This window comes from Strigops habroptila, chromosome 4 (genome assembly GCF_004027225.2).
Source record: "Strigops habroptila isolate Jane chromosome 4, bStrHab1.2.pri, whole genome shotgun sequence".
Taxonomy (NCBI): domain Eukaryota; kingdom Metazoa; phylum Chordata; class Aves; order Psittaciformes; family Psittacidae; genus Strigops; species Strigops habroptila.
Genome location: NC_046358.1, coordinates 48,225,391 through 48,253,303, shown reverse-complemented (window position 1 = coordinate 48,253,303; position 27,913 = coordinate 48,225,391). Strand labels below are relative to the sequence as shown.

At 37.8% G+C, this 27,913-nt stretch overlaps 1 protein-coding gene across 1 annotated transcript in view; it reads left to right on the top strand.

Moving 5' to 3' along the window:
* The window catches only part of LOC115607268 (cytochrome c oxidase assembly protein COX16 homolog, mitochondrial), a 50,328-nt gene extending 22,681 nt beyond the window's left edge, over positions 1-27,647 (top strand). Inside the window, exons 3-4 of the mRNA XM_030484364.1 lie at positions 12,509-12,571; positions 27,245-27,647. Coding sequence (XP_030340224.1) covers positions 12,509-12,571; positions 27,245-27,361 — 180 coding nt within the window. The 3' untranslated portion in view covers positions 27,362-27,647. The remainder of the gene's footprint in view (positions 1-12,508; positions 12,572-27,244) is intronic.
* The last annotated feature ends 266 nt before the right edge of the window (positions 27,648-27,913 follow it).

The following is a 27,913-nucleotide window of genomic DNA, read 5'->3' as shown; positions in this document are numbered from 1 at the left end:
TTTTCATGGTGCTGCATAGCTTGACATCTATTAAATATATAGAAAATCTTTTAGGCTGCGTTAAACAGATATTCCTCAATCTGTGTTAGCTGGGATGTGAGCGCTGGTAAACATTCTGTGAAGCGCAACTTGTGAGGCTTCAAACAAACGGCTGCTTCCTGTGGCCCGTTGGTTCAGACAGAGGATGTGGATGGGAGTTGCAAGGCACATGTCCTTTCTCTGGGAAGCATGCAGTAACTGTGAATTTGTAGATTGTCTGGAGCTGCAGGCATTACCAGCTTTCCCTTTTAAAATTCATCTCAGTATGGAGTAATTAAGAAATTGGGAGAACGAGGGAGACAATGTGATTGTGACCTAGTGGTCAGATTAGATATGTGAAGCAGGGGAAACCTTTTAATTTCTATGCCATTTAGAATTTCTGTATTTTTATCAAAGGAGTATTTGATATTAAACATCTTGAAGTAGGGTTCCATTTTGTAAGGGCATTGCTCTTTCTCTGAAATGAGGGATTTGTTCTTTTTCTCTAAAACAAACAAAGCGTGGTCTGCCTCACTCTGAGATGGCTGAAGACTATGAATCCTAATTGGAAGGAGGTGTCTTTTCAAATCTCAGAGTAAGTTGTCTAGTTCTTAAAAACTCTTCAATCTTTCCTTTTGTCTGTCTGTAGTTACTGCTGCTCTAATTGCTTCACAGTGTGTGTCCTCTTTCTAAGCATCTAAATCTTCTCTTGCCCTTTTTTTTTTTTAATTCCAGAGGTTTAATTCAGGCTGTGGATTTTGCTACATAACAAGGTGCTAGATACCTGTAAATCTAGTTCTGAATCTTCTCATGTGTGTACTAACATGCATGTGCCAATTGCTATTTACCTATTTTGAATTTGTTTTCTTATATGCATATGCAACTTGTGGATATCCTTAAAAGGGTGCCTTAGAGTGAGTAGTTCATGTGAGGGCTCTCATGTTTATGTCTAGGAAATACAGGACAGAATTTGGATTGTATCTGGCAGATCTCACTTGGGAGTACTCAGTAAAGGGAGCATGCTAGGTATGTTCTGCACACAAGGTAACTCTGTTCAGATGCACAAAAGTCCCAGTGGATTTACATTGTTCAGGATTCCCAAACATCAAGCAGCCACATTAAAGCTACCACCTGACTGTGCTGCCCACCATCTGGAAATTCCAGGCACATGGCCAAATTTGTCCTTTTTTTTACCTTTTTTTTTTTTTTTTTTTTTTGCCAGGACAGGATTTCTGTGTTGAAAAGAAGGGCTGTGACTGGAGAAACCTGGACATATGGCAGCTTTACCTCAGATTATTGAGCTTTTCTGTGATGAAATACAAAATAGAATGCAAGTATTAAGAGTTCCGTGTTTTAAACAGAAGCCATTTTTCCATTTCATAATTCTTGATGGTGTTTCTGTTGTCAAGATTAGATTCAGATGAAGAGAAGGTTATTAGTTGGAGAAACTCATTCTGATGCCATTGCAAGTGGAACTAATTCAAGTACATGAAATGTTGATAGCTCTCAGATTTTTACATTTTATATACTATCAAGAATTCATTTTGGTTCCTCTAAGTCCTGTCACATTGCCACAATTAATTACGGGTATTTTTGCCTTGCAATTGAAGTGATTACAAGTGTGTAATTTAGCTTCAGGCAGCTTTTAGCCAAAACATAATTTAATATCCAGCGGTTTTTCCCCTCAGCTCCCTCAAGCACCAGAAAACATCCAGCTTTCCAGACTCACCTCGTGAAGCCAATAGCCATGGTGTCAGCAGACTGAAGCTCAAAAGGGAGTTCTGGAGTCTCAGTTCCTAGATCAGGATTTTCAGCGCTTTCTGGACTTGGAGAAGTCTACAAGTCTATTACAGTTTTTATCAAGAAAGTTTTGAATACCGTTTACTCAGGAATGTTTCTGTTCTAAGTGCGATCTCTATCTAAATGGACCTTCTCTTTCTTCTCCTTTGTGTTTTGAGGCTAGAAAGACTTGAGTCAATTTGTTCTGTTGCAAACTTCAGCTATGCAGCAGTCTGAAATAGCACAGCCCAAACTTACATCTGGAGTACAATCACTAATGAGAGGGGAAAATGCATAATCTGTCTCTCTTCAAATATCTGTCACTGCAGAAGGCATTTATAGGTTTGCTTGTGATTCAATAGGTGATACATTTTCCCCAGAGTCAGCACTGAACCTCCTGTATGTTGTCAGGCAGTGCTTAGCTGCCTTTTTTTGATGAGGCATAAAAATGAGACTTTGCCTTCAGAAACTTAATGAGTGCTGAAATTAATGTTGTAGCTAGTACAACATCATGTCTTGCCTCCCTGGAGTGCAGCTCAAGGAGGGTAGAAGGTATCTGAGACAGTATGTTGTCCCTGCACTTGTAGATGGGCAGCTATGGGATCAAGAAATTCACAAGCTCTCCCTAACAGTCCCTCACTTCTGCACCCTCAAAGACTATGTGTACTGTTCATAAAGCCTACCAAGCTCCAGGATGATTCAGAGCAGGAGACTAATTTAGGTATTCCCAGAGGAATCTTCTTTGATGATGGAAAGAATGTAGGAATACAAGCTTTCTGGGTACTGCATTAGAGAAGAGAGATGACTTGTCTTATTAATAGCTAAAATGTATGAATTAAAATATTTTGCATTCATAATTCCCAGTGAATGTAATAGAATTGTTTTGTTAATATTGGATGTTTAGCCCTTGTAAGTACATCTGGCATGATAGGAAAACAGTAACTTTGCTACTCATGTTTTAAATTTCACTACACCGTATCTTATAACTTTCTCTAATGTACTGATCAGAATGTCTGAGCCTTTGGCAGGTAAACATGTTATTTATTAGAAATAGTGGCAAAATATGTTTCAGAAGAAAATAGTGCACGATGCACAATCATGTTGCAAATTGTAGCAATATAAAATGTAGGTAATTTGGAAGATGGAAATCTTTCTGTAAGTGCAAAATATTAGAATAGGCTTTTTTCTTCTTACTGTAGAACTTCACTAGATGTCAGTGTGGAAAGAATTTTTACTTAAATGCTATATGAACTATATGATGAAAAGTGTTAAGTCCTTTAACACATGCAGATTTAGGATGGCAGTTATTAGAATTCGGTAGTCGGTTCTCAATATATAATTTGTAGAAATGCAGTTTCAAAACAACGAAAGCAAATTCTGGTAAGTTCACGCTGAATTCTTAAAATTATTTCTGTTCAAACAGGCATAAAAACCTCAAAATAGGTTTCAATGCTTCCTGAAAGTTTGGAGATTTGAATTATAAATAAAAACTAAATTTTAAAACATAATTAACAATTTTTAGGGTTAAAAAACCAGCAGACTTTTTGGTTTGGTTTTACATTGTTATTTTGAGTCGGCAAAAATGTTAATGTATATTTTCTTGCTGTTGTTTTGTGAAATCTGGACTTGTTTGCATGAGGGTAGCAAATATATTTTCACATGGTTCCAGGCAGGCCTTAGGCATTAACTTACACTTTTAGAAAATAAAAAAATGCATGAACATTTACATATGTTCAAGTTTGATTCAGGAAAGCATTCCTAATCTGTAAGTGTGCTTGTGCGTTCTTTTAACTGTGTTATGTGTTTATATGATATTTGAAGAATCAGACTAGCTCTGTTCCTACATGAGAAGGTTGGTTGTTGTGATTTTGGGGGGTTTGGGTTTTTGCGGTGTTTTTTGTTTTTTTTATTGAAGCTTCAGTGCATTCACTGAAGCTTTAAAGTTTGGTCTACTATGAGATAGTTAGACTTTTCACTTTTAATGAGTTCCTGATACACCAAACATAAGATAGTGGTTTAGATATCGTATGGTGCCTTTGGTTTTGCTCTCTTGTTAAAGTAAGCTGCTGCCAGGACTAATATACCTGGATGAGCCTAAGTGAACAATCAGTGCACAGATATTTCTGCTGAAGCACAGAACTAAAGAGTACCCCGTCTCCAATCCTGTTCTGTCTGCCAGTACAGCAATGAAAACATGAAGACAAGAGGAACATGGACTGCTTGCATGATGGCTTCAAATGCCAGTTTATGATTTCCATTTGGAAGTTACTTGGTTTTAACAGAAACTTAAGTGACTTTTCTGTTTTTCACAAAGAGGCTGATTTTGTCCAGTTAGGATATGATTAAGAGAGTGATAAGGAAAAGCTTAAACTATATTTGCACTAATGTTCCAGCTTTAACTTGTATAGTAGATACATAGCCATTAAAAAGCAATCTTTTAAAAGTATGATAAAGAATGTTGATTCTGCAGGAGTTGCATCCAAAAGTTGTATTTTGTCTTTATTGTTTCTAGCTATTTCTTCCATTTAGAGGCAAAAAGGTTTTGTTTCTTTTTTTACCTCAATACTGGTGTCTCAAACTCACACTCTATGCGAGTCCTTAGATACATCTTTCAGTAGCATGTCCATTTCTCCCAGAAAGTTGGTGCACATGAGACCAATTAACCCTGTAATTTGGATACAGCAAATAATTATTTAGTAAATATTCAAGAACTCTTAAAAAAGTTTCTTTTGTATTTGTACAGCTTTTATTCAAAGTAAAAGCTTTTGCTTGTGCCAAAAAAGATGATGTGATTCTGAATTCAGGAGTCCAACGTTTTTCATAGTATCATACGATAAAGGTTAGGGTTGGAAGCGACCTTAAAGCTCATCCAGTTCCAACCTTCCTGCCATGGGCCAGGCAGGTTGCTCACAGCCCCACCGAAACTGGCGTTGAGCACTTCCGGGGATTAGAACTGGACTTCCCTTTTGCATACATTGGTTAATGCTGTACTGATAGTAACTAAATAACATGCTGATGGGTTAACCGAAATATACAGAATATGCTCTTGAAAATGTAAATGTCAGATATGCATATTAACAGCAGACAAATTACAAGGAATTTTCAGAGGTTTGTCCTCCAAAGAGATCGCATGTAAGTTAAATTATGATAAAACCAGTATTTCAGAACTTAAAGTCTTTTAGTAGATTTCATTAATTTTTCATGAATTATACCTACACGTTGAGGAGAAGAAAAGGAATTTTTTAAGTACCGCTTTATGTAACATTTCCTTTTTCTGCACTGATACCTTAAGGGTGTTTCGTTTATGCCCTGTGCTTCATGATGTTTAAGTGGCTGTAGCGGGACAGGCATAGCATACTAAAGAGACTTTACAAAGGCACCTTGAAAAGTTGTATTTTAATGTTTTTAAAATAGGCAGCTTATTCCTCTTGCTGTTTTCTCTCTCAATGTTTTGTGATGGCTGACTCAGCAAATTCGGCAACTCTTGTTCCAGGCTAAGAATCAGTTTTTTATGACCAGCGGTCCACATTTTGGCCCACAGGAAGGAATGTGCTGTTGCCTTACTTTTCACCCCTTTTTGTGATGATAAATAAATGCATAAAATTCTCTCAACAACTCTTGCCTTTCTTGCATTGTTTATACTTATGGCTGGCATGCTCCAGCCATTTCACCTGGGAGGTCCTACACTTCTGTTTCTTTTTTTGTAAGAAAGTAAAAAGGAGATTTGGGAAACATTGCACAGATACTTAGCTTGTTCCTCCCTTTGTACTGTTGGGTTGCAGCAAAAGCAAGATGTATCAAAGCCCAGGAATGCCAGCTTTGAGATCCTGTATTGGAAAGCTCTGCCATTATGACTTTAAGGGAAGAGGTGTGGTTGGGTCTATACTTGGAACTGGTTCATCTTCATGCATGCAGCAAAATTTGCTTTTCCTTGCAGGGACCTTTCAGAAACACCAAGGGTCTTCCTGTTGGTTCCAGACTTGTGGAGGTTTTTTTTGTCTATTGAAATATTTTATTTTATACTGGAAGGAACAGTTTTTGCACTGAATTTTACTGTGAAATTAAATTAATGCTAGCATACTCAGGGCCGAGATTTAAAGCTCTGATTTATATTTTATAAATCAAATAAATAAATATGCACCTGCATATCAAGCTGGATGCAAAAGCATACAAATCATTGATTAAATGCTTGAGTACTTTCTTCTCAGAACTGAAAGCTATAAAACTTCTGTTAGTTTTGATGACCTTATATATGAGAAATCTAGATATGCTTAAGTGCTTGCTGAAGTATGGGATCATCATATTAGCTTTTTTTTATGCAATTAGCTTAATTGCATTTTCCATGGCATTATCATGTGAAAATGTATGGTCCAGGGTTTGGGACTGTAGGTCTTTTTTTGGACCATGTGGAAGCAAGTAAAAGATTTGGATTTTAGGAAATGACTGGTGCACCATGTACTGTAACTCTGGGAACTGCTGCTATGGTACGATTTTATATTGCTCCTTTGGAAATGTCTGCATTGTTTTATGTCAGAGACTGGATTGAGGTGTTTTTTTTTTTTTTTTTTTTTGTTTAACTGTCTGTATTCTATGCAGGTATTAGGAAACAAAGGACACAAAGCCAGGTTTTGCACCTAGTCTCAGCTGTCTCCCCCATGTTAAGAAGTATTCCTATCCAAGCATATGCAGTATAGAATCATAGAATGGTTTGGATTGGAAGGGACCTTAATGCTCTTCCAGTTCCAACCTCCTGCCATGGGCAGGGACACCTTCCGCTAGACTAGGTTGCTCCAAGCCCCATCCAGCCTGGCCTTGAACACTGCCAGGGATGGGGCAGCCACAGCTTCTCTGGGCAACCTGTGCCAGTGTCTCACCACCCTCCCAGGGAAGAAAGTAGCATTACCTGAGTGTTTCAAATGTATTAAATGTTATAAATAACGTAGGTAAAGGATCTTGTGAATGAAGTCTTACAAAATGGTATGTTTTGCCTTGCCCTTCTTTGTTGCCAAAAACTGTATGCCAAAGAGTTTGGCATAAGTGCAACCTTTGTTGTATGTTACAATCTTTACAAGCTTTGTTCCTTTAATTCCTTAAGTAGAATGGCAATCAGCTTTGCTGTAGTTTACACTGTACTTCCTGAGTCCTGGAATTTATCCTCTCTTGCCTACAGCTTCTCTTTCTGCTCAGAGACCACAATTTGCAATATTTATGACAGACTTTTATAACAATTTATGGGAGTCTTTTCTTGTGAAGGAAGATAAAAGCTGACTGATCCATGCAAGATTGCTGATTTTCCATTTAGGGGAGTTAGACATATGGTAAATGTTTTCAAAGAAGATTCTCTTTTGGGAGAGCCAGACCTGGTGGTTTTAATTTACTCGTAAGTTTAAAGAATGGGTGGGGAGAGCAAAATGAAGAATTTCGTATGAACAGTCATTTTGTGGAGACTCTGTGCTGTGGATACTGCAGGAGAATTGTGTCCCATCTATTTATGCTAGTGTGAGCAGATGAAAATAAAATAAACCGAGGTTAATTCATGTTCATTGCATTCAAGCCATTGTCTTTTCCCATTTCCAGAGTAAAAGATGAAATCTTTTTCGGTGGGATCTTCTTTTTGTGGAGGATAGGATAGGAAAGGATGCTCATGTTTTAGAAAAATGGCTAATTTTAGTATAGAAACATCTTCTACTGCCTTCTTGCTTGCTAGAGGGAAAATTTTCTAAGACTTTGGCATACAAATATTTGGTCAGTACATACCAGTCTCTGGATACCAGTATACAATTTACTTCAGTGACTTTTGTGAGAGGAGACTGTTAAAAGCACAGTCCCCGTGACATAGGTTTTTTCCTTGTGTAGTAATTGAACCCTTAATTTTAGAAGATGCACTGTATTGGAGACTTGGTTTGCGCTAAAAGCCATGGCCAAAAATAGTAAGTGGACAAATAAATAATAATGGTTATATCTGAGAGAGACTGCTTGTGAAAGGTGGCTATTTAAATTAGAGATCCAGGCATATGTGTATTGTGGATGACTGAGATGCTACCCTGAAAATTAGAACATAAGTCAACTCTGAATGCTGAACAGGAGTGACACTACTAATCTGCTTTGTATTCCCCTGTTCCGTAGAATGGTTGAGGTTTGAAGGGACCTTTAAAGATCATCTAGTCAAGCTCCCTGCAATGAGCAAGGACATCTTCAATTAGATCAGGTTGCTCAGAACCACTTCCAGCCTGGCCCTGAATGTCTCCTTGTCCTATTGCAACTGGCTCTACTAAAAATTCTGTCTCCATCTTCCTTATAAAGCCCCCTTTAAGTACTGAAAGGCCACAGTAAAGTCTCCCCAGAGCCTTCTCATCATGCTGAACAATCCCAGCTCTCTCAGCCTTTCTCATAGGAGAGGTGTTCCATCCCTCTGAACATTAAAGGGGGGATAGCAGTGGTGTTCCTCGGGTTCCATTGTGGGAGAGCTGTTCTTTCCATATCCCGGAGGTAAAGTTAGTGACATTCACAAATTCCACAGTCGCTTTCTGTCTGTATTATTTGCCTCTGAACCAAAATGAGCTGTGGTCGCTAAGGACCAGTGCAAAATTGTTAGCTAGAGAATTTTTTTTAGTAGCAGCACATTTAGGTTTATAACTGTACCAGAAATATTTGTGTCACAAACAAAAATTTCCCTTTACTGAAACGAGTGTAGAGAGGCCAACAGTTTGTCACAGTGCACTGCAGGAGTCCCTGGTTTGGTAGGGATGGCAAGCACCAGGTATTCCTGCTTTGCTCTAAAGTGATGCCTCTTGTCTGCGCCCTGAGGTGCACCTTTTTTCCACCTAGAAATTCTGTCCAGATCCTAATTGGAAAATTGAAATGTCATCCTTAAAATGAGAAGTGGCAGCCACGTTTTAAAAGTTTTTTAGGTATTGAAAGCCTCAAATAGCTGCCTACTAAGATTTCTAGGAATATTTTTGTGCTTAACCCCTATTACTTTTAGCCATCTAAGAATTTTCATTTTTTTTTAAGTCTGTATCTTTTGTAGTTAAGAAAGGATAAATCTGGAGGAACAGTGGAGTGTGAAATGGGACAGAATTCTAATTTGAAAACTTTCTTCTTAAACCCTTTTTGCAATTTGTCAATATACCTGCCCTTGTACTTCCAATTGATGTAATATGCAAAATAACTATGAGAATGTTTCATTCATTTTTGCCGCAAGTGTTGCATACGAAAAAAGCCAAAACAAAAAAACCAAACCAAAACAAAAATCCCACAAACAGAAAACAACCCACACCCCAGGAAAAAAACCCAACAGTAAAGACTTGAAAAATGGTATTTACAGTATTGGTTTCGAAGCCTTGTAGTCAGCATCTCATGAAAGCTGTCTGAATACTTGCATCAAGTATTTCAGTAAGAATTTAATGTGAAGTTTTGCTGTAATTATAATTCCACACGTCTTTGAATTCCATATTTAGAAACAAAGCTTGACGTTAACGTCAAGAGACTTAACGGAGAATCTGAGATTTTGCCTGACAAGAATCAGTCCTCTAGCGTAAAGGGATATTTTTTCCTGTTCCTTCCTGCCTCCTAAATAATGGTGCAGAGGACACTGCCAGGCTGCTTTGGCATTTGGACTTTGTCTGCTGCTCCCATCATATTTACTAATAGAGATTTGTATTCATAATTTAGCTGATGATTCATTTACCAGTACATAGCTGAATACTTCTGGCTCATTTGGCAGCATGTGTGTTGGCATAGCAGTCATCATGGAAGCAAAATGTATGTGTTTTTATTTGGATCTTGTGGCAGATGTGTAATATAAAGGAGCTACTGCTTTGGCATGGGCAATTACTGGCTCTGCCCCCATTTTAAGTGTTCCCTGGTTCTGTGATCATGGCTCATGTTGATATTTATCTGCCTTTTCTGAATTAAAATAGCACCATTCTGATTTCTTATTTTTTGTTCTTGTGATGTTGCAAAAATAGTGCAGTATCGTACAAACACTGTGGAAATAGGACTTTATAATACACTTTCTCTCAACTGCCATATTGGTTCTGAAAACAATAACCTGTCTGTCTCCATGTGGCAACTGCAAAGCAGGGTTTTGCAATCAGGGCTTTAGAATGTGCAGATGACTCAATTTCTGTGTGGAGTCAAGTATGTTTAAATTATGCAACGTGGGTAAGCATGTAGGGAACAAAAAAGGTAAAGATAAGAGAAGGTAAAGATGAAGAAATGTACACTTGTGTGTGTGTGTCCCCCTTTGTTTTTGTTTTTTTGTGGAACTTTGAGCAAAATAGTATATTCTGCAGAGTGGACTTAAGTCTTTCATGTACCTGTATGTTAAATATTAAGAGCTTGACAAGATGTGTGTATAGTTTGCTCTCAAAACGGGGTTTAATGAGCCTTTTTTGTTAAGTTAATTTGCTGAATAGAATTCCTGGTTCTGAAGAAGCAGCAGCTTCTCTTCATCTCTTGTTTGCAAGATAACTTTTTCCTGAGAAATTTCAACTAGCCTCCTTCATTCCTGCATTTTTGTCAATATTAAAGCTACAGCATCAAAAGTTATAAGTTGGGATGCTGTGTCTGTTTTAGCTAGTCTTCTCCCTTTGTGAGGCAATGGAGAATGAAGACGAAGTCTGAGGACAGAAGGGCCTGGAAGGGAGGAGAAGCAGCAGTAGATTGCTTGTTTCCCTTTACCTTACACAAATATGGTCATGCAAAAGAACTAAAAATTGCTAAAATAAAACTTGATAATGGGAATATTGAGCTGTGTTTGTAAGGTAAAGTCTGACTGGAGTTAATTAACTAAAATTGCTGCTCCAACTATGTTATGTTGGGTGCCTTATTATTAAATGAAGGGAAAATGTACGAAGAAATAAAACTCTCTTGCTCCTTTACTTCTGAAGCATTTATTTCCTGTTGCCCATATGTGTATAGCGAGAACACCAAGCATAACAAATAGTGTTTGCATTTAGTTCTGAATACAGTGAGGTCCGTGATCACTCTTATCTCTGTGAAAGCAAGCTCCAAAGCCTGTGTGGCTGCCCAAAGAGTTTGCATTTCTGCACATGTGATGGATGGGTTTGTTGTTCTAATGAAGCATGGCTGTTGTTGAGGTCATGGTCACAGGAGTGAGGCAATCCATCTTTAATGAGGGGCAGTTGTATGGAGGCCTTGAATGTCAAGGCAGAGAAGTAGCATTTAATTTTTTATTTGATGTAGAGGGCCAGTGCAGAGACAGTACCTTGTTTTATATGGCTTTTTTAATTACAAAGAAGGTGGGAGCTGTATCCTGTACAAACTTTAACTGTTTTAGATGTTTTGGCTTCATTCCCATGTGTAGAGTCTAGGGGTTGCAAATGCATGTATTTCTATGGCCAGATTTCTGATGAGATAGGGAAATCAAACTTCTGGCCATGCACAGATGGTGTTACACTTGTCTGTCTGAGCATCCTTAGGAATTGAGGTCTCACAGGCTGCATACTAACTAGTAGGCAGTAACTGTAATCAAGAGGAAGATTATGGCTTAGGGAAATTATTCAGAGCAGTATCAATACAGATAGTATAGGTGTGTATTTTAAGTACCTCCGAGGATCAGGAGCTTGTGTTGGGGCAGAATCTGAAAATGGGTCTTCTCATCAACCAGGCAAATTCTATATCATGTGCTACCTTCTTTTTCTTTTATAGACTGCTTATAGACTTTTCAGGTTGGCTGCGTTGAGGATAACTGAGCCCTTTTGATTCATATCAGGAAGCAGCAAGTGAAGAATAACAACTTTTCTTCAGTGAACTAGTTACAGTTGGACTAGTGGACCAGGGATGTAGAACTAAACAGATTACCAGTCTCCTTACACATCTGGTTTGTTTAACACTGTTTGTATTTAAGGACTGAAAACCTTGTTTAACATTGATTGTATTTGAGGTCTGAAAATGAGAATGTTTTCTCATGGTAGATTAGCCGACAGACTATGTCTGAATACTGCACACATGGCTGATGTCTGTTTGAGGAGAACATAAAATGCGTTCTCTAAGCATGAAGAATGCTAATTATCTTTTTCTCCTTTGCTTTTACTCTTAGGCCTGTGGGAGACATATTACTTAAGAAAGGGAGGAATGAACATAACTTATTTTGGGCTCTGGAGAAGTTAAAACTTGGAATGCATCTGCTGTGGTTCACGGGCATGTTTGTTCTTGCATTTGTCCCTTGAACAAATTTCTCTGAAAGGTGGCAGGAATTGCTGGCATTGTCAGTACAGAATCAAAACTAAGAAAGAGCTGTGTGTTCCCTAGAAAATTGGAAAGTTTGTCTCATGCTTAGACTTTGAAAACCAGAATATATTGTATACCTACTCACTGAACACAACGTTCAGGAGGAAAATATGTAGTGTGATCAGAATTTTCTCTCTCTTGGTCTTTTTTTCATTTAAGGCTTTGTTTAGTTTCACAGTTTCAAACTGAAGAGTTACGCATGTAAGTATCTGAGGTGATAAAAGTGCAAGGCTCATTTCAAGTGTGCTGCTTTTTTGATTTGAAAAGTTTGGCTGTTGACCTGTCTCATCCTGGTATCTGAACAAATAGCACATAAACTCATTTAAAGGAGAGGAGGGTTTGCTTGTGCCAATATTTAGTTTATTTGAGGTTAAGATTTCTTAAAAAAAAAAAAAAGAAAAAAAAAGAATTCCTTAAAGCAAACATTTTTTCTGTATTTTTGTTTGTCTTGCAGGTTGATCCAGCTTTGAAAGAAAAATTAAAACAGAACACTGTGACACTGGAATCTGAATATGAGGTAAAATAAATTCGTTGCTTGGGGCTTGTAACCTTGGCTACCCTTGATTACCCTGGCCGCTGGTGGGTTATATCTGTCCCTAACTAAAATTAGATCAGCCATCTGCCTTTGACTCACTGATGTCCAATAAAACCAAGGTTTTATGTAAAGAAAGGGTTTTGAACATGCAGTGCTTCTTTCTGAACACAGCTTTACTTTGATGTCTGGGTACCAAGTACAGTGGTACAACCAAATTCCATTATTTCTGTGGTTAACCTAGTCTATAAATGTAGGGCTGATGTTGGCCTTAGATGGAACGTGTATAGATATAGGTCAACACTTGTACTGCATGAGGTTTTGATGGTCTTTAGACCAAATTACAATGTGCTTGATGTGCTTTCTGTTATTTCTTGCTTCAGAAACTTAATGTGTGTCTTCCAAACAACTGCCATTCATTTTTCACTATTTCAGAAAATTTTATAGAGAAATATTTCACTTTTTCCTCAATGATTCATTTTCTTCAAATATTACTGAGCTCTAAAATGGCTGGTTTAGTCAATTTAATATCCAGAGTTTCATAAATCTTCAGGCCTAAATAAAGCCATATTAGGAAAATGGGAAAAAGTCTCCCTTTGTCCAGAAACAAAGGATAAAGCTATTTAAGATATTTTTTTTTGTTTTAAAATTACTTGGATCAAATGTCCAGCTAATGCTTTATCTATCTCTATGGTCTGTGTGCTGAACACAGGGTTTCTTTTTCTTCCCATACCACATTCCAGTGGCAAGCCTTTGAAGAACTTGATTGCACCCATAGCTCTCATATTTATGTGTCCAAGTGGCAGTACATGGTCTTGCTAATAAAAACTTTCTATTGTATTACTCTTTTTTAATTTGTCTGAAATAAAAATAACTTTTGTATTTTCACATGCCTAATTTCACAGAACATCTGCCTACCTGCCAGGTTTGTGGCCGTGTTTCACCACTATTGTAAACAGTTTTGGGCTGTCCCCCTTCTACCAAGAACTGTAGTTTATGGTGTATAAAAAGGCAATAAAAAGATTTGTGTATGGAATAAAAGATTTGATCCCTCAGTACATATGGAAACCTCCAATGGAAACTGAAAACATACAAATCCATTAAATTCTGATTGCCTCTGGGATTATTGTGTCTATCACTTTCCATAGAATATACTGTAAGGCTGCTCTGATTTATTGGTGTGGGAGAACCACAAGCAGTAAAAGGAACCACATCTATCTGTTTAACTCAATACCTAACCTCAAAAACGACTGATCTGTATTCAGATATGCCTTGCTTTCTCTCCAGAAGAGAAGTAAAGAGTGGAAGGATAGTATTTAAATGGCTGTAATTGCATTAGCTTTATAGATAAATCAATGGTAATAAAAAACAACTGGCATAACAACATATTACAAGCTTGCCTGGGTAATGAGACTTCTTCCTGATGGGCAGAAATGACAGAAGCAATCTTTTTTTTTTTTTCTTAATCTAAACTGCAGAGAGTTCCCAGGCTGAAATTCTTCCAAAATAGTGTTTGGGTGTTATAGAGGGCACAGCAGTTCAACAAAACTTTGCAGTTCAACAAAAATTGGCATTTCAAATATAATGAAAATAGATTCAGATTATTGTTTTGAACTCTAATCTCAATATATGCTTTACTATGGGCACCAACTTGCAAGCACTAGGCTTATTCATTTCTTGCTTCATACCAGCAAGCTCCACACTGAGTGTGTGACAGTTTTATTCAATGTTACCTCTATATTCTGGTGGACAAAATCTAGCCAATCACAGAGTTACAGCTGACATTTAGGAGAGTAGTATTCTGTGGACCCTATGTGTTCCAGGCTAGGGGGTCTTGGCTGGGGATTTTTCCCCTTTATTTTTTCACTTGTCCAAAATACAGCTCTTAAGAACACCTTCTAATTCTATATATAGGTCACATTGAAGGATTACACTGGTGGCTGCTACTAAATAGGGCATGATAAGAGATCAGGGGCAGTTAAAAAAAAAAAAAAAAGTTGCTGTTTTGATATGTAAAGCCTTACTTTACAGTATTATTAGCATTATATCTGCAGCTGTTACTGAGGATACCAAGCCAGCTCTTCTGCAGCATGATTGCCTGATGCGTGCAAATGTCCATTGGCCCTCCCTAAGACTTTTAAAAATATCTTATTGTCCTTATAGAAAAGTACATATTGAATACTGTCCTGGGTTCAGCTATAGCAGTCATTTTTCTCCTTCTTAGTAGCTAGTGCAGTGCTGTGTTTTTTAACTTTCAGCCTGGGAACAACGCTGATAACACCGATGTTTTTAGTTGTTGCTAAGTAATGTTTATTCCAACCAAGGGCTTTCTCAGTCTCATGCTCTGCCAGGGAAGAGGGGAAGCCGGGAGGAAGCAGAGACAGGACACCTGACCCAAACTAGCCAAAGGGGTATTCCATACCACAGCACGTCATGCCCAGTATATAAACCGGGGGGGAGTTACCCGGAAGGCCCAGATCACTGCTCGGGTCAGGCTGGGTATCGGTCGGCGGGTGGTGAGCAATTGTATCCTCTCCCGTTGTTATTTCACTAATTATTATTGTCATTGGTGATAGCAGTAGTGGTTTGTATTATACCTTAGTTGCGGGACTGCTCTTACCTCAACCCGTGGGAGTTACATTCTTCCCATTCTCCTCCCCATCCCTCTGGGAGCGGGGGGAGGAAGGGGAGGAGTGAGCGAGTGGCTGTGTGGTTCTGAGTTACCGGCTGGGCTCAAACCACGACAAATACATACTGAATTATTTTAGAAAGTCATAATTTCTGCTATAAGCATATGCCTTTATGTGCATATTGCAAAAGGTAAAGACATTTCCAGTATTGCAAACATGTTGAAGTCTGCATTTTGTCTCCAGTGTGTTGTTGGTGATTAAAAAAGTTGTAATCAGAGATTTAATCAATTTACTGTGAGGAAATTGACATAGAGGCATTTTTTCACCTTCTAATTTACTGAAGGTAATTAGAAGGTGAAAATTAAAGAATTAAAAGAATTACTTCTCAATCTATACAAAACATATTTTATTTCATATAGGAATATTTTCTTATACTATTCTAAGGAAGGAAGAATTTGCATGTGTAATTTGTACTGAATTTCTTGTATCTCAGATCTGTTAATAATGCCATTTATCTTGTGCCTTGGGACATGACAGAGGAGCAAGCTACCTTTGCATGTCTTCTCTGCTCTTTATGTATTCCTTTCACACACTTATGTGTCCTCATATGGCCAATTAGTCCTTGTTGCTTCCTTTTGCCCAATAAATCATGGCTCTGTCCACTAGTGACTCTGGTACTAATGTGAATGTAGTTCTGCTGCTGAGCTGGGTCTTGTAGAACACCCTGTAAAATATGTCAAGTGTTTGACCTGTGACAAAAGCCTAGAGTATTTTATTTGAAAGCACAAATATATTGCTTGAAAGAGAGGGGATAAAAACCTGATTGATGAATGAAAAACATTCTCACAGATGTTTAACATTCACAGTACTTTCCTTTTCATTGTTTAAATGCAATCTTAAAATAACATTCCTATTTCCTAACACTTGTTTCCGAACTTCTGTGAGATTAATGGTCTAGTGCACACTAAAAAATCTGGCCTTAGTCAGTTACATCAGACCCCAAAATAAAGAATTGTTTAGGTTTTTTCAAGCAAATAAAAACATCTTCAAGTGGAATTTATTAACACGTTACAATAGAAAAATCAGTTAAGTTTGAATCAAGTATGTGATATCCAATGGGAACCACTGGCAATTGAAGGCAGAGGAAAAAAATATCACAATAAATAAGAAGTGTGAAGGATTGCTATGGAAACAGTAAATGAGAAGTTATAAAGCAGAGAAGATTGATAAAAGATGGTAAGGTCAGTAGAGAGTTGTCTCATAAGTAAGCTGACAAGGATATGGGTAAGAGGATGGTGTTGCAGGAGACCAAGAATAAAATGAGGATGTAAAATCATGAATAACCATGTTGTCAGAGTAGCATCATTCAAAAAATTTATTTTTATTTCTTTTAGAGAAAAAGGTATTCAAGTCAGAAGAGACAAGAGATGTACTTCCAAACCTCTCAATAACCAAACAAGATGTTATTTAATATCTGTTAGGCTCTGATAGTTTGTAGCAGAGTTCCAAGAAAATGCTTGGAAGACTTCAACAGCAGCTGAAAATCACAATCTGGGAATTATGGTTCTCTGGGAATCATAAGTGGGCAGGACGGTGATACTTCTGAGTGTTCTGTGAGATTTGGGACATACCTGGGCAATACTGACTACTTTTTTCAGGGATATGGAAGAAATTGTAGAATCATTACTAATGTGCAAGTGACACAAAAGTATTGAAACAGTAGAAGTATGGCAAGTCAGGGACAGAGAGCTGTTTGTATAACATGGTGAGCTGGGCGCATTAAATAAGCAAAGTACCTTTCAAAGTAGCCAAAGATACTTGTTTAAAAAACTGGAAATGCAGGCCAGAGTGGACTGCATTATGGAAAGCAGCAGCTCTGGAGAAGATTTAGGAGTGAGTGAGGAAATAATTTGGATTGATCTTCTACTGTGATGCTGTTGCACAAAGAGCTAGTCAGTCTTTATGAATATATACAGGAGTGATAGGTGATAGGAACAGGTGATTTTACTTCTGGCTGTGGCACTGATGAGGCTAGTACTGAAATACTCTATCTACTTTAATGGGGGAATGGCTTTAAACTGACAGAGGGCAGGTTTAGATTAGACATTAGGAAGAAATTCTTTACTATGAGGGTGGTGAGACACTGGCACAGGTTTCCCAGAGAAGCTGTGGCTGCCCCATCCCTGGCAGCGTTCAAGGCCAGGTTGGACGGGGCTTTGAGCAACCTGGTCTAGTGGAAGGTGTCCCTGCTTGTGGCCGGGGGTTGGAACTAGGTGATCTTTAAGGTCCCTTCCAACTCAAACCATTCCATGATTCTACTTCTGTTGTCTGCGTTTTGAACACGGCTTTAAAAATGGGATAGGTTGCAGAATAGGCTGAATACATCAACTTAGGACTCGAGAAAATGCCTTAAAAGAAACTTAACAATTTAAATCTCTTTAAAGGTACCAAAAAGAATGTTATATATATAAATACCTTCATAAGAAGGAGGTGCTAGCTACAGAAGATTTTTTTTTTTAATTGCAGCAAAGATCTATTTTATTATATTTTTATTGTATTTTTTTTTCATTATTTCAATTATAAAATTAGAAGTAAGGTCCATTATTAATACATGGAAACACTGTTTGAACACAACAGCAAGAAAAATAGGTTCCCTGCCTTTCAGAGTATCAAAACTGTTTTAATTTTTTCTTTCAACTGGTGGCAAGCTATTGGACTCAGCATGGCAGAAGTGAGGGTATGTGCTGGTCTGCAAATACTCAGTCTAGAGAACACTGCTTTCTTGATTTAAGTGTATGAATATTGAACAGGGTTTTTTTCCTCATAATTTGATAAATCTTAAAAGGCCAACATTATCTCTGGACAAAAATTGTTTAACTGTTTGTCCTGAGACTTACAGCAAAAGTATTGCAATTGCAGTATTAAAATGTTTATTCAGGACAGTTCAAAAAGTAAAAGCAGGTATATGGAGTGGTGGCTTGGGAATAGAACCTGTATGTTTACTGTCTTAAGAGTAAAAGAAGAATTTGGTTAAGTCTTTCTGAAAAAGATTCAAGGCAGTTAATGTTCATTTGACGTAACTGTGGGGATTGTATTGCCAGCAGAAAGGATGAAACTTTTAGTAACATAGTAATTTATAGTATTAAATAGATGCATTGAAGTGTGTGGACATGAGGACTACTCTAGAAGGAAAGTAATTCCTGAATGCCAGTAGTTGAAATCCGCAAGTACCTTGTTGCTGCCATTATCAGTGCTAGAGGATTAGCGAATTTGTTGTTGTTGAAGAGTTAATAGATTAGCGTATTGAATTGATTTATTTCAGTCTGTGAAGATACTAGTGGCTAAATACCTTGAGCTATTTGAGATATGACAAAGATGTTGGGAAAAAAACCCTCCTTAGTGACTGCTGTGACACTAAATGAGGTTGAGTTATTGTTCTTTCCCCCTTTAATTGCTCCATCCCTTCCATGCTCTCTTTGTGGTCAGTGCATTGTCCAGTCTGGCCATTAGGTTCCAGTTGTCCTTCAGGTTGTGTCTGGGGTGAGTGGCGTTTCTTGCATTTCAGTTCATTCATGTGTAAAATGATTTTGAGTTTTTATTTCACTGTAATTCTTCATTTCTTACTGTTTTGTAGAGAAGGACAAAGTGGTATTAGCTTATTATTAATAGAAACTGCCATAGGCAAGGATTTTAGTTAAAATAGTTTGCGCTAGGCATTTTATCCTGAGTGGATGTACAGTCCATAGCAAGCCTATAGTTTGCTCCTTTTCTTCTTGACATCTCAAAAGTCTTGTGTGCCATAGTTCAAAATGTGATCAGAGAAACACAAGAAGGTGGGTCTTGGTGATGGATATGGCACAGGAAGAGTTCTGGTGAAAAAGCCTTCTTACAGGAAGAAAGACACTTAGTCTCCAAAGGAAACTTCACAGCTTATCGCTTTTTACTGGTCTTATTTCTGGAACTCATCTCTATTGAACAGTCCTGTAAATTCCTTCCTGGTTATGTTTATAACGTATCTCTTTGCACGTGATTTTCTTTAACTGTGAGTTGTTTCTTTCATGTGGGTTGCATTTGCAGTTCTCTTATCCCATAAGAAGACACTCATTTCTCATAGGTGGAAAACAAAGTTAGGCAGTTAACAGTGCAGTCAGACAGCAAACATGGTCAGGACATATAAATGCCTATTTTAAATAACATCTTTTCGTCACCCTTTCTCCTTTCTCCAAAACAGAATCCTTCATACTTGCTTGTGCTCCCTTTATGCTTTTTTTTTTAAATCCCAGAGGAATGAATAAACTCTTACCATGTTAGGGCCAACACTGTGTGTTGTCTCAGTCACAGAAGTTTGAGTAGGGAAAGTGGCATCCACACAGCATGGCTGAATTCTTTCATTTATTGTCCTAAGGGATGCTGCCGGCTTCTACTAGGCAGTATTGGGAATATTTTCTTATGCAGCTGACTAGGTGGAAATGTTAAGCACTTCTGTCATACTAATGGGCCCCCAGTGGGGAATTGCTGGATCTTTGGTATGAAGTAGCTTTAGTTAGTAACTTTAGCGTATGGGAATTTAGCTACACAGCTGAGGCTGTATACATTCCTCTTACTGGGTGCCTCTGAAGAGGATACAGCAAAAAAGATAGATAGTTTTGAAGGAAGCTCTTGTTCTTGTCTTGGCAACCAGGCAAAGTGGCTTTTTGCAAGAATATGCTTCTGTTTGTTTTGTCTTGCTTTTTTTTTTTTTTCCAGTTTCATAAACACTATCTGGAATATTCTGTGACTGCCACCATACTTTCAGATGATGCCCACATGGATGCTTAGGCTAAATTTGAAATATACTTTAAAACAGTTATACAATTCTTACGTGTTCTTTTCTTCTCAAATTACTGTAACCCATCTTTAATGCTCAAACTATACTGTACAAATGTACTCTGCAGTAGCAAGTTAGTGTCAGAGTGTGGGTTACTCTCTGTCCTAAGTGGCTTACTGATCAAACAGAAAAATGTGATATAATATGATGGTGGAGACTGACCATGGAGTTTGCACACTTTTTAAATAATCGAAAATTTAAAAATTGAAAGGAAAGGTTCACATTTTCAACCTCTGACTTCATTGTACATGTGGTAAGACTTGAGTTTTGCCCAAGTATAGCTGGGAGACACCACTGAGGAAGTTCAGAGGATGAGGAAAATGCTGTTGGCAATTCAGTATTTAATACTTCATCTTGTTCATAGCATCTTCTTAGCAACTCATGGGACAGCCAAGTGTCCTGCTATGCCATCTTACAGCTCTAACGTGAAAATAATGGAAGGGTCTTTAAGTGTGATGCAGTTCAAAACCAAAATACCCTCCAACTATAGAAAGACCCCAGAACTTACCTTCTAAAACTTCCTCTTCGTTCTTGTGAAAATTTAGGTAGATGTATTGATCCCTTTCAGATAGAAGTCTTTCTGATCTGATTTTGAAGACCTGTTGGTTCTGATAGAATGAAAGGTAGATTTATTCGCAAGTGATTTGTGTGCTGTATATTCAGTTTTGCTGAGAAGTAGCTTTTCTGTCACTGGCAGTATACTGAGGGACTAACACTCATATTACTTCCTCATGAAACAAACAAGGGATGTTAGCCATAGAGAAGAAACAGAAACAATATTTTTTTTTTCGTATGGGAAATTTGCCCAACAGCACAAATCAAACAGTAGCCACTCATATCACTGAAAAAAACTATTTATGGCTGAAAGGATTAAAGTTGCTCTGTTAACATTTAGCCAAAACCTACGCAGAGAAAAGCATTCTATTTCAGCATCTAAGTTGACAAGCAAGTTTTGGAAGAGAGATGAATGGAAAATCAGCAGGAAAGTGTAGGTATGAAACAGAAATCCTAAACTACACTAATTCTGTGTGAATGTTGCTTGAGGCCAGGGTAGAGGAGCAGCATATGAGAGGCAGAGGATTTAACTCACCAGTTCAGAAGGGTCAACTACTTAGTAAGGTTGGTTGATGATGTGAAGGAGCATATTACTTTAAGGTAGTTATTTAATGGCCTGGATTTAAGTTTAATTTAACATTATTGTCTTAACCCTTCTCTAGTTGTTTCTTTTCTTATACCCACCCACTTCTCAAGTAGTCTCATAGTGGCAACTGATCATTTCTTGTGGTAATCTCTTAGCCCTTCGCTGTGATATTTGTCACAGCTTCTTCTTCTCACATAAAAACCTGTAAAAGCTTATTTTTCAGATCTCTTCAGAAGGAAGAACACATCATGTGTCTAATACATTTTGATCCTCATGCACCTGTTTCTTTTCTGATTAGAGTATCTTTATCATTATTAGGTGGACATAAAATGCCAGTTTTTATATACACAAAGTAAAAAAATTCTTGACACTTCCAGGTATTTATAGTTCTAGCAAGATGCTTGAAATAAACCTTCTCTGTGGAGTCAGGAGGCTTTTGTGGGTTCCAGACAGGGACATGCTGTGAAAATCCGTATGTTCTTCCTACCAGCCACAGAACTGTCATTTTATGCTCTTACTGCACTCCTGCACTGCAGAAGATCACATATCCCGTTCAACCAAGCTTACCTTAATATAAGTTGAATAAGATCCTGAAACATCCCAAAAGCCTGTCCCTGGCCACTCCTCTTTTAGAGGGTTGTGCTGCAGTAACTAGGACATACCTTTGCAAAGTTTAATATGATACAAAGTTTGCAAGATCAAGCTCTCAAAGTTGGTAAATTCCTTGGTCCCGTTAACTTGCCTAGGTCTCCCAAGCTGTAAATTCAGAGATAAACCTTAATAAGAAGCCGTTCTCTTTCTGGAGAACATTATCTGTTGCTTGATGAAACTTCTATATACAAGGGAAATGAAAATGTACTTCATTGCTTAATTAAAAGTGGAATTTGCTGAATTTTGGATGTTTGATTTTGAAGGTGTACTGTTGAACTCATGCTATTCTTTACATTGGATCTTTCAGAGTTTCATTTTTGCCCAAGAAAAGAAGATAAGATGAAGGTAAATGACCTATGTATGAGTTCCCTTGAATTTACCAATAGAGCTTGTGAATCCTTTGGACGGGGAAGTCCATCTTGGGTGATCTGCAGGTGTAATGCATAAATGGCACTGGGTTATCCTCTGACATTTAACATGGCTCTTAAGACATTCTTCATTTTAAGAACAGAAACTGTCAGTTAGGAGGAAATCATGGCAAACCCTAGTTCCTAGATGGAAGTCTTATCTGCCTAATATTAGTTTCTGTTATTTTAAAAACTCAAGGCTATGTAATCATGTAGTTTTAGCAGAGTGCTATAATTGTTCAGTTTTCTGGGTAATTTGTATCACTCTAGCATTTTCACACAAAACTATGAGAGCACTCTGCAAACATTAATTAAATTCTGTGACATCTCTGAGATGGCAAGTTCTGTGCTCAGAAAAAATTGGAAAAATGATGCACAGACAAATTGGTGGTGCAGTTCCTTGATACACATCTTTTACAACACAGCCACTTGAAGATGTTTCTGTTCTCTCTCAATGACTCCTTCGACTGTGCTGGTTCAAGTGTTTGCATGGTCTTATGCTTAAATAGGATTCCTTCATAAACAGTATGCATTTGTTTTCCTAATCTATTTTATTTCTGTGATTGGGGCATAGCACCATATGTTGTTGAATTGGCATAATCAAAGGGAAAATAACCCTTGGGTTATGGGGAAAGAGTCTCTTAAATGAGTTCACCATAAGTTAATTAATTGTGCCATAGATGACTGATACTGCATCCCACTGAAGTAAGCAACAAAACTTCTCTTGGTTTTAGCATTGTGCTTTTTGCCAATCTTCAGCAAAGCCAAAAAGCAAAGCAGCTCTTTGGATGCTTACATGTTAAAAAAAACCAAAAACCCAACCCAAACCAAAGTCTTCCCTTGATGAACAGAAAAATCTTTTTCTGGCCATAGCATGCTGCTTGCTGACTTGCTTGTATACTAATAACATAAAACCAGCACATTCTCTAGTTGGAAAAAAGACTTTTTTAAAATTTTAGGATTAAATCACTAATCACAGGCTGTTAAATCACAGATTATTAAATCACTGATTGCAGATATTAAATCATGTCACATCCTAAACAAAGTAAGTAACACTAAGTTTATATTAAGAAAATGAGATGTCAAAAAGTTGGCTCTGGGAAAAAGTTGTGAAAAAACCAATAAGGCCATATCAGTGTGATGATGAAGTTAAGATTTTCAGTTACGCACAAGACAGCAGGTTCAGCTTTAGCTTTAATTCTGTACCTCTGCATCTATATGTCATCACAGAGTTCCTAAATATCTCTTATATAGTCTTCAAGTTGTTTTGACACCTGTGCAAAACCAGTCTTGTTTAATGCATTTCTTTCACTGCATCTTTCAGCCATGAGGATTTTCTTCCCTGGCTTATCTTTTATCTGCAAATGGGTTTGCTTACTATAACGGTAGGAAATAATTGTCTCTCTGAATTAGAGCAATTTCTTTCTGTGGTGCTCATCACAGAATTTGTTGCATCGAGCTGTAAAGTAAACAGGATTTTCTTATCAGTCCTTTCACATGTGGAAAACAACAAGGCCAAACAGTTTTTTGCGAGTGACCACCTTGAATTAACTCAGCCTGAGCACCAATAGCTCTAAATGAATTTCGTCAGATTTCAGTTTGTTTACTGTGGCGTGAGGGCTATCCTGCAAGAATAGAATTCAAGCTCTTTTTTTTAATTTAATTTTATTTTAAAGCTGATAGAGGATTATGGTTTTTACTTAATACCAAGCCAGGCATTTGAACCAGCAATTAAGAAGCGAAGATCTCTCTACGTCCTTATAGGTACCTTTGCACCAGCAAGTTGTTTAACGGAAGTCTTAGAAGTCAAGTGCATGGCAAATTGTTGAACAGGTTTTTTTGTTGTTGGGCTTGGGTTTTTTTGTTGTTGGCTCTGCCTGTCTGCACAGCTTCTTCTTTTTTTTTTTTTTCTTGAATTTACAGCTCCTGTCAGTCCTGTACTTTTAAGAGGCAGTTTAGCTGATTTAGGAAGTGAATCACTAGATTTAATGGACTATACCGATCTTAATTTAAACAACTAATTTTCAATATCCTTTGGGCTATTTGGGACAAGCAGGAAAAGTGGTATTGGTCTGATCTGATTACATTTCATTGTAGTCTCCAGTGATTGACATAGTGCATTTGAATTGGGAGAAAAAGCTTTTTGGTTTTTAGACTGCCAGTTCATGTGGATTTCAATTTAGTAAAAGCTGGAAGTAGTAGTTTACTGTCCTTATGTGATGTCTCCATGAAGTTAGTTGGGCAGAGTTCAGGTGGCCAAAAAGAAAAAAGAAATTAAATAAGAAATTATACCAGGTTCTTGTGCACCCCAGCCTCCTTGCTGGTGGGCTAGGGTGACAAGCTGAAAAGGCCTTGACCCTGTGCAAGCACTGCTCAGCAATAAGGAAAACATAACCGAGCTCGATACTAGCTACTATGAAGAAAATTAACTCCATCCCAGTCAAAACCAGCACAGGTAGATACTTGTGAAAATAGCTATACAGTAGGAAAGCATTGCAGAACAGATTTTCAGGTCCTCTTTCACTGGTGATACTCCTTCTTGCTCTTATCCACATGCAACAGGAGTCCTCTATTCTTGCAAAATGGATAGCATCAGTTTAGAAAATTGGATTGTCTAATCATGCTGCCTTCTGATGACTGAACAGATACCTGTCCCATAAATGACTAATTTCTGCAGATACTCTCATGTACTGGTAAAGAAGGTGCTTTCTTCTTGAATTGCAGCTAGGTATCAAAGACAATCTTTATACGTGACACAAAATGTTAATGATCTTTATAAATATCATGAGAATAAAAATTAAAAATACAGTCTATGTATTCATTATTCTTTATACTTTAATTGATAAAAAATAACTGTCAACAGATCTTATCTGTTATGTAGTTTGAGGCAATGCCGTTCACTGTACATAAACCTTAGTGGCTTTATTCTGTCAGTATATCATAGTGTGTTTTCTGGGTACCTTTATGCTTCCTGTTGGAAACTGCCAAAGAACTTTCTTGCTAGTTTGTTTAGATTGCATAGCTTTGAAATATTTCCTGTTTTGGACAAACCTTCTCTCTGAAAAGCCTTCTTGAAGTTTTGGTTGCAGATTAATATGGACTTCTGATAAAGATCTCCAGTATGCATGTCTCTTTTGATAGACTTTATATAGCCGGTCTTTAGATACTACAGGTTTTGTTATATGTATTTTAAATGTTGTTTCTTGTTCAGACTTTGGGAGCTGAGCACCTTTGGGAATAGTTCAGATCCTCACAGCTTTGAGGATCTGAGGAGCTTTATTAAACCTTTGTGTTTAATAAGATCAGCATGCTTCTGTTAAAGCACAAGGTTACTTTCAGTGTAGTTTCTTTGACACTTTCAATAAAATAAGATGATAAATTCTGAATTTGCAATCAGAGTGGATAGTTGCTGCTGCGTGAAATGATGGATACCTTCCCTCCTTCTCCCTCCTTCCCTGTCAGCTCAGATCCCTTCCAGTTGAAATGAAGTATTGGCTAATCATAAGATGTATAAAGTAGTGAAGACAATTCTTCAGAAAGAAGTGCCAACTCCACTGTATAAAAAATTCAGTTGCTCCTACTTTGTGAGTCTGCTGTGTTTGTGTATGTGTTCTCATGTAACTTCTGTTGAATGTTACCTAATTTCTTTTGATATCTGACTAAACTCATTGCAATTTCCTCAATTGTAGAAGTGGCAGAAAACTTTTGCATAACATGGACTAATAGCAGCAGTTCTATTATAGCTGTTGAATTATTCTGTGACTGTTATTCAAGTCCTTCAGTGTTTACCATTTATTTGGATGATTGACAGTAAGCAAATTAGAGCACAGGCTCAGGGCAGGGTTAACTATTTTCTGGTGTATTTTTACAGCATTTGCTGAAGTGAGGCCCTGATCATAAACCAGAATTTTAAATCCCATTGCAGTATGTATCATTAATGGTATGAAGGATTGCCCTGTTCAGTAGCGTGTAGAACAGCCCTGGTTCTGGCAGTGGAGCAGACCCCCTCCTCAGTCTCCTGTTGTCAGACCCCCGCTGTATCCGATGTACTGTTCCACAGGCTGGTGTGTTGAGTATTCCCTCTGGCCGGTATTCCCTATGTCTGCTGGGAACAGACTTCTAAGTCACTTCTCTAAGATGCAGTCTCTAAGGACTGTAGAGATGCAGTATGTTTGTTTTGTTCAACTGCAGCACTTGATAGGTGAGGTCAGGAGAGCTCCTGTTCTTCATTTTTGTGTGTCTCTAAGGCTAGATAAATATGGCAGTCATTAGTTCTTCTGACTGGGGATGATAGGAATAGGCAGTGTGGTAAATAAAATCTAGATAGTTTTTAAGCGTCTGACAGTTCAGTCAGTTAGCGTATCTCATCTATGACTTACTTAGAGACTCCTCTGTGGTGGCTGGGTGCCATGAGAAACTTAGGCAGCAGAAAGCATTGATACCTGTCTCAAGTTAAAACCACATGAACTGAAGGGGATTGCCTTATTACTGTCTTCCTTTGTGTTAGATAATTCAACTTTTCCAGTGTGCTTTGTGCTGACAGGATGCTTGTGCTGACAGGATACTTCAGGTCACTAATTGCTAATCTTCTGCTTGAGCTATACCAATGCTCCACTACTTTAGTACATGGCAGACTTGAAGAACAGATCTGGAAAACAAGGTGAGAGAAGAAAGGAGAAGTGAATACAAGATCTCTTCAGTCATGTTCAGATGGTATAATGCTTCCTTTTATTTCTCAGTCGATAAGCAGATGGAGTGATGTAACTATATTTATGTAACTATATCGATAACTCCCATATTTTTTTTCCTTGCTGTTCAACTTCTCTTGCAGGGTAGATGAAAGTTCATCAACCCAATACTGATACCGAATTTCTTGTGTAAAAAGAAAACAATTTAGAATAATACTTACTTTAAATCATGGGCTGTCAAGGTCACACTGTTATTTTTGCTGTTTGTCTGCAGAAGCTGAGTAAGACTGACTTGGATAACTGGGAGAACATCAGAGGACCCCGTCTGGGGGAAGATTCTAGGACTGTTCAGAAGCAACAGCGGGAAGCTCTCCGTCTCAAGACACAGTGACTGAGCAAGCGTACTTTGGTGCCTCTGCAAAAAAACAAACAAACCAACCCAACAAAACAAAAAAACAGTCTCAGGCTGGACTGTCTTAGTTTTTATTCCAGTTTCATGAATAGACATGGGAGGGGGGAATTGCACTGAGCAATTGATGCTGGTGTACGTACAAGTAACTCTGAAATCAATCCAAAAGGCACTGTATTATGTGAAACTCTTTGTTTGCATCTGTTTGCACAGAGTTCCATAGGCTGTATATATGAATTCTTAATTAAAAAAATAGCTGATTATTGTACTGAGAGTGTTCCTTTTTTTTTTTTCCAGTCCCTATCATTCAAAACCACGATGCTTCAGCAAAGAATAACATTTCAGGAGTCACTTGTCAGTACCAGAAGCTATCATCCTAATGAGAACAACAGTGCTGTCATCTAGATACATGTGACCAGATAAATGCTGCTCTAGAGAGCCCTTGCATGACTTCAGGCTCTTAAGCTTGGAAGGGACTTCACAGGCACATGAGCTGTTCAGAGCAGCGAGTCATTTTTGGCTAAATAATATTCT